The sequence below is a fragment of the Corvus brachyrhynchos genome, unplaced genomic scaffold (genome assembly GCF_000691975.1).
Source record: "Corvus brachyrhynchos isolate BGI_N302 unplaced genomic scaffold, ASM69197v1 scaffold99, whole genome shotgun sequence".
In the NCBI taxonomy this organism is placed as follows: Eukaryota; Metazoa; Chordata; class Aves; order Passeriformes; family Corvidae; genus Corvus; species Corvus brachyrhynchos.
The window spans coordinates 957730-964929 of record NW_008239778.1 but is presented as its reverse complement, the minus strand read 5'-3'; the positions used below and the strand labels follow the sequence as shown (position 1 = coordinate 964929).

The window sequence follows — 7200 nt, the reverse complement described above, 5'->3', positions numbered from 1 at the left end:
CCCGATCCCTGTCACGGTCCCGGTCCCCGTCCTGCCCGGGCGGGATGAGCTGCCGCAGAGGGTGTCAGGGATCAGGTTCTGTCCCACGGTCACCTCCGGACAAAGCTACGATTGTCCTGCCGTAAAGGCGCCTCCACGAGTCAGGAGGACTGGTGAATTTACTCAGGTGGCGAGTGATTTCTCCTTTCATTTTTCCTTCTCTTTCCTTTTCCCTTTCCTTTTCCCTTTCCCTTTCCCTTTCCTTTTCCCTTCTCTCTCCTCTCCTCTCTCCTCCGTATTTATTACTTAGGGGTTTTAATATATTTATTGCCTACTTTTACTTATTTCTCATTTACTGACTTGCTTGTTTACATATTTATTTATTTATTTATTTTATCAATCAATCACAGAATCATTTAGGTTGTAAAAGACCTACGAGGTCACCGAGTCCAACCTGTGACCCAATGCCACTCTTATCACCCAGACCAGGGCACTGAGTGCCACATCCACTCTTCCCTTAAACACGTCCAGGGACAGTGATTCCACCTCCCTGCACAGCCTGTTCTGATGTTTATCGCCTTTTCTGTGGGGGAATTCCTCCTGATGTCCAACCTAAACCTCCCCTGGCACACCTTATTATTATTGCTTACTTAATTCTGGTTATTTATTTGTTGCCTGCTTACTTACTTCTATTTATTTTCAGAGTCACTCTTTGAAGTGTGAGGGTAAAAAGTTACTGGAAATGGCAAAAAGGTGTGCCAGGTGCCTTCTTGGGGATAGGAAGGAGGATGAGCTGTTGAAGTATCAAGACACAAGAGAGGAATTTCAGTGAACTACAGACACCCCAGTGTTTATTAACTCCAGACCAGTGGCACAGGCACAACGCTGCAGGCACGGGATCTCTCCCCACACTCTAAGCCTGTTCCTTGAGCCTCTTGAGCAGCTCCCGCAGCTGCTCGATCTGGGCGGACACGCTGCTCTTGGCGGTGCCGCCCGCGGCCGTGTACTGCTCCACGCTGCTCACCACGCTGAACACCTGCGCCACGTCGCTGCCAAACAGGGGGCTGGGGGCACAGGGAGGGCTGTCAGGGGGCTCTGGGCTGCTGCAGAGGGTTTTGGGGCACTTTGGGGAGCTGAAGTAACAGAGATACAAACCTGATGTTCTGCAGGTCCTCCAGGCTGAGGTGGTTGATGGTGATGCCTTTGGTCTCAGCCAGCTGGACGGCTTTGCCAGAGGCCACGTGGGCTTGTCTGAAGGGCATCTGCAGTGGGAAGGGGACAGAGCAGAGGGGACTCAGCTCAGTTCCTCCTCTGCATCCAAAGAAATCCCAGCTCCAGGTCTCCCTCTGGCACTTACTCCCTTCCGAACCAGGTAAAGAGCCAGGTCAGTAGCCAACATCTCCGGGCTCAGCGCCCTCTCCATGTTCTCCTTGTTGATCTGCAGGAGGAGGATCCCAGGGACACGTTACCATCAGCTCCTCCTTGGGGCATGTTAGTGCTCAGAGTGAGGGGAATTCATCTGGAGCTCTAAAAGGATGCTCTGACCCCCTGAGCAGCTGACAGAGGGGACCAAAATGAGCAATGTGGGTGAGGCACTGAAGTGATTTTATTTGGGAACAGTCTGGAGCTCTGCTCCCTGAGTTACTCACAGAATGTGCACCACAATCATGTTCAATACTGAGAGGATGAAGAAAAAGCCTTACTTGGAGGGTGGAAATCACTCCAGTGGCAACCTGGAGCACAGCATTCAGGGTGTCTACGACATCAAAGACGGCCTCCTTGTCCTCCTGTGTTGGAACAGCGATGGAAATGGCTCTGAGTCAAGCTGGTACAGAACAAAAACCCACCAGGCTCAGCAGCCCAGCTCTCCTGACTCTTGCAGCCAGCAGGAGAGATGGTGTGGAAAGGAACAAAGGCTTTACCTGCAGGTCCTTGTTGTAGGTGCTTGGGAGTCCTTTGAGGACCATGAGCATTGCAGCCAGCTGCAGAGGGAAACAGGAGAGGCAGGGAGTGAGGAACAGAGCAAAGCACAGCCTCAGGGCAGGTCCAGAGCCCACACTGGCCACAGCTCTTCCCACACTGGGCACAGCTCTTTAGGAAAGAAAAGGCAAGAAAAAGGAGGATTCTCCAGCCCCAATATGAGCAATTTTCCCTCCCTCTTCCTCCTTTTTGGGGCTCACCCGTCCGAACACTCGGCCGGCTTTGCTGCGGATCAGCTCCAGACTGTCAGGATTCTTCTTCTGAGGCATCAGGCTGCTGCCAGTGCTGGATGGGAGATGAGTGGAGTGCACTGGTGAGCAAAACTCCCATCCATACACACAAATCATCACTGACCCAGCCCTCCAAAAGCAACACGTAGGTCCCCCTTCATCATAGTCCTGTTTCAGGTGTAGGAAATCAGTGAACTGCTGAGTTTCTCTTTGATTTTGCAACTTGTCTAAAGCTCCCACAGAGTCCCACCCCTCAAAGACAGAGTTAAAAGGAGGCTCTCCCTCCAAGCTCCTCCAGGGTGGTACCAGCAGGCCAGACTAAGCATTGATGTGACTTCACAGAGGGAGGGCTGTGGTTGTGCCACCCTGCAGACAAGGAGTCTGTTGGGATTGCAATCCCAGCCAGGCAAGGAAGGGCTTTGGCAGCATTCCCAGCACAGCAGGAAGTTCTCTCTGCCAGCAGTTGCTGGACAGGAGTTGCTGATGAATGCAAATGTGGTTAAGTTACCAGAATGACAAATAAATGAGCATTTCTGAGGAATATTCACCCTGAGGATGAATAGGCACCTGAGGGTGCCTTTGTGCAAAGCTCTTGATGCTGGGTCAGCCTCATGCACAGAGAGACCCCAACCACTGCCTCACCCTCCCAGGGTGGGAGAGCTGAGGAGGAGAGGCTGAGGGAGGAGCTCTGCCCAGGGTTGAGACCTACCTGTAGGCATCAGAGAGGGTCAGGAAGCCAAACTCGCTGGTGCTGTAGATGATGAGATCCTCGGCCATCTTGCTGAGGTGGATCATCAGCAGGGTGGCAACTGAGAGGAATTCCACTGCACGGAAGGCAGGAAATGAGGAGGGGGAAAAGGTGCTTGGAAAACTCAGAGAACCCTGACTGGGCCTTTGCTCCTAGTGCTGGATTTCAGCCCCTTGTTAAGTTAACTGGAAAGGTGTCAGGAGCTGCTTCCCACAGTGCTGGGAAGATTTGCCTGTGCTTACCCACAAAGTCCCTCTCGCTGACGGCATCCATGCTGTTCAGGCTGATGGAAGCAAATTCCAGCTCTGCAAGGAAGGGGATGGATGCAGGAGGTCACACTGGCCCTGACAGGAGCCTGAATGCACCAGGCTGCCTCAGTGCAAGTGACTTTTTATATTCATTACCCTCCACCCCCTTGTTAAAGTGCTGCAACACATCCAAAATAACATCAGGACAATGTGCTGATGCGTCCCAGAGGCCCAGATATTTTGAGTATTCCTGTTCCTCAACACCAGGATAACATTTACCACTGCAGAGCAGCTCTCTGTCGATTCCCAGAGGGTTCCCAGCCAGAGCTCCACTGCCAGGGAAGAAAGAACCAGAAGTCACCCATGATATCCAAACTGCTATCCAACCAAAGCTGAGCTCTAGTGGTGACACCTCTCTGAAGATTTCCCTCCCCCAGTTCACTTTGGTGTCACAGTGTGCTCTGAGGCTCATCAAATTCTGAACTCTGGAGTAAACCAGAATTTCTCTTCAAGGAGGAAGGTTTGCTTGATGGAAGCCTTGTAATCCTTGATTTCCAAGGGATAGAACAATATATTTATGGTGAGAACCTTTGGACAGGGAAGCTGGGCTGCAGTGTCTATGGAATAGAAACCCCAGTGTTTCAGGGGATGGACAGATCTGCCTCTTGGCCTTATCTCAGAGCAAAATGAGGACTGAGGATCACAATAAAAAATAAATTTTACCTTCCCAAAGGCAAGACATTGATCCTCCTCTTCACCTCTCCCAGGCGCTCGGAATCCCGGGTCAGAGCAACAGCATGGCTGGGGAAGGACAGGAGAGATGAAACTTGGAGATGAAGCTGGACAATATTGCACCTCAGGAGGTGAGAATGGCCAAAGGATGGAGAACGGGGAGTTGCCCAATCCATGCTTAGATTCCCAGCTGGTCAGAGCCACACAGGGAATTCCTGTTCCAGTTTGTGAGGTTCCCTCTGGTTTGTCACCACCCCTGGCTGTCCCCTCAGCAGAGCAGGGCCCCGAGGGTGGAGAGGGTGGGAGGTGCTCACCTGAGCAAGAACTGGCTCCATCGGATGGGCTGAGCTTTCTGCAGGTGGGTGTAGCCAGGCAGGATCACATCGATTTCTCTGGGAGGGAAAGGAGGGAGAGGTGAGCAGCAGGGACAGGAGGGCAGAGACAGGTCTGTAACTCCCTGCACAGGAGACCCTGCTGCTGCACTGTCAAAGGACAAGCCTAAAAATCTCCTGCTCCCAAAAAGGCCAAAGTTATGGAAAACAGGGACTGTGGAAAAGGACTCACGTGGCAGCGCGTTCCACCAGCGTCTCAGTGAGCCGCAGGAGGTGCGTGGAGATGACGGAGAGGGAATTCTTCATGAACAGCTTCAGGTCAGTCACAACCTGTGGGAGATTGGCCACAGCCAGGCCAAGCACAATGGGACAGATTTAGTGACCAAATAATGCTCAGGAGAACTCCCTGGCACTGTTATCCCCTCCTAGTTCTGGGTGATGGGAAGGGAAATCCTCCTCATATGGAATGCATCCCTGGTCACTGATTTGTGAAAGCTGCTGTTGCTTTCCACAGACAAAACCAAAATCCATTTTTTTCAGTGGACTTCTCAGGTATTGTCAAGTTTGAAGCAGAAAATTCCCAACCAACAAAAGTTGATCATCCTGAGGAGCACTGATCCTGAATGATGTGTGGCTCCCAGCGAGCAGAATCAGTGGTTCTGGAGCTTTTCAGAGATGTCAGTGGAATTTTGTGGCCTTTTACCACCAGGAAGCAGCCGCACATCCCACTCCCCTGGATGGATGAGCCACTGCAGCATCATTAGTTTAAAGCCATCATTAATTTAAAGGGAATACAGGCTAGAGTGTGCCAGGGCATGAGAAGGATTGCATAAAAATATTCAATTAAAGAACTGAGGAGGAGGAATACAGAGGAAGAAAAAAAGGTTCTGTCTGTACCTGATCTTCCCAGCTACGTCTCCAATCAGCTCCTGAGGACAAGAGCAGGATTGCTGTCACGATCTCTGTGCTCTAAGCAGGACAATCCACATGAGCAGATCTCCCTGCCTGGGAGGGACTCAGCTCCAAGATCCAGGGAGTAGCCATGGGATGTGTTCTGGGGAGGGCAGGTTTGGGTTCTGGGCTTGTACAGTGCCACAAAAAGGGGCTTGGGGACCCTTGGCTGTGCCCCAGGGGTTCAGTGCCACGAGCTCTAAAGGAATTTCACAGAGGGACAGAGGCACAAGCCCTCAGTGTCAGGCAGAGGATCAGGACCAAGAGGTTAGAGGAGCCAAACCTTTAGTCTGCGCTCGTTGGCAGTGTGGATATCCTCATCAGTTTGTTTCAGCACAAATACTCCTTTGGACCATTCCTCAGAGATCTGCAAACACCAGAAGAACCAGTCAGCCACGATGGTGATTAAATCCAAGGAGGCTGCTCTCAGGTCAGGAGAGAATCATTCACCTGACAGTTTGAAAAGGAAAGAAATACCTTTTCCAGGCCACTCAGGATCTTCTCCAGCTCCGTTTTAGACAGGATCCCAGACTTCTCCAAGGCTTTGGCATAAGCCATGCTCCCCTGGATGTCGACTTCAGACAGTCTCTGGTCATAGCTAATGGAAGCATTGAGCATCTCCATGATTGGATCTGTGCTTCCACTGAATCTTCCACCCCAAAGTTTATTCCCCTGAGAGAGAAAACAGTGAATTAAAGTGGCCTAATAACTTCAGATAAATCCTATGCAGGATATAACATCCAGTGATGCATTTATGGGGGCCAGCACAGAAACAAAAGTGGGGTTTTCCCACCCAAACCAGGATTCCTGTGGTGACCTCACCCCCTGGAATGTGTCACCCATTTCAGTGGGTGACCAAAGGCTTGTGCAGGGCTCCAGCTGTGCCCCACAGCAGGGCGTGTGTCATGTGGGAGCTTCTCCAGCAGTGACTCAGAGCCTGGGTGGCCTCACCTGAGCTGTGTCACCTGCTCAGGAGCTTTTTGCTTGCCTAGGTAAGACAACCCCTGAAGTTTTAATTCTGCCAGACTTACACTGAAACCCAAGATTTCAAAAGCAACTCTCCAGTGCTACCAGGCACAGAAAGGAATTGAAGGACTCCTGAAGGAAGGGACAAAATAGAGCAGCACTGCAGAGTGGATAATAATTACTAATCTACTTTTTAAACACCCCAACAAGTTTCTTCTCATGCTGGTCACTATAACTACCATGGACAGCAAGAGCTGGCAGGACAGCTGGAAGCTGATCTGTGCCAGGGCTTTACCAGTCAGACAAAACACTGTTGAGTAACCTTAAAGATGTTTTCCCTGGTGACTGTCTCCATGTCCCTGAGCCTGAAAGGACAACAGGAGAGTGCCTGCAGAGATAAGGGGCAGCCATGTGTGGAAGGCAGCTTTGTTAGAAAGCTGAAGGAAGGCAGAGAGAGGAATCAGAATCTAAAAAGAAGTGTTAGAGCTCCTCAGCACTCATTTGGTGCCCCCAGGAGCAAAATTAATGCTAAATTAAAGGCTATTCCAGAGGCTCAGCACTTGAGTGGGGAACAGGAATATCCAGGTACAACTTCAGTACTTAAAGTTTTCCATCAAAGCAAGAAGTGTGTCAGCAAAAACACTGCAAATACACATTTACAATCGGGAAATCAAAGCTGCAAGATTAATTTTAGGATGCTCCAGAACTGTTTGGAGCAGTGGCTTCCAGCCTGGAAGTGATGGGCACTGCCTGGAACGTGGAGCACCGACTTGGAAAGCAGAAAGTGAGACTCGCCAGGATGCCTGGTCACGTCTCGGCAGGGAAGGAAACTGAAAACGCAGCTTTTGTGCCGAGCAGTGTTTACACAAGCTGCTGGGAGGTGCCTGTGCCTGAGCCCGAGTCCCAGGCACGGGGCATCGGCCTTTCCCAGGGAGCCAGAGGCAAGAACGCGGAGGCTCCGAGACAGCTCCGCTCGGCTGAGCACCCCCGGACAGCCCCCGGGGAAGCAAAGTCCGCGCTCACCTCGGCTGCTG

General features: G+C 51.3%; 1 protein-coding gene across 1 annotated transcript in view; it reads right to left on the bottom strand.

The window, feature by feature from the left end:
• Positions 1-802: 802 nt before the first annotated feature.
• Positions 803-7200, bottom strand: part of LOC103621589 (argininosuccinate lyase) — a gene marked incomplete at its 5' end in the record, with an annotated part of 8987 nt that continues 2589 nt past the window's right edge. The window contains 16 exons of the mRNA XM_017742957.1: positions 803-1043; positions 1135-1241; positions 1337-1417; positions 1683-1766; positions 1902-1961; positions 2160-2244; positions 2899-3013; positions 3180-3242; positions 3465-3517; positions 3909-3986; positions 4232-4309; positions 4482-4622; positions 5147-5178; positions 5484-5567; positions 5678-5872; positions 7190-7197. Of these exons, the coding sequence (XP_017598446.1) occupies positions 893-1043; positions 1135-1241; positions 1337-1417; positions 1683-1766; positions 1902-1961; positions 2160-2244; positions 2899-3013; positions 3180-3242; positions 3465-3517; positions 3909-3986; positions 4232-4309; positions 4482-4622; positions 5147-5178; positions 5484-5567; positions 5678-5872; positions 7190-7197 (1415 nt within the window). The remainder of the gene's footprint in view (positions 1044-1134; positions 1242-1336; positions 1418-1682; positions 1767-1901; positions 1962-2159; positions 2245-2898; positions 3014-3179; positions 3243-3464; positions 3518-3908; positions 3987-4231; positions 4310-4481; positions 4623-5146; positions 5179-5483; positions 5568-5677; positions 5873-7189; positions 7198-7200) is intronic.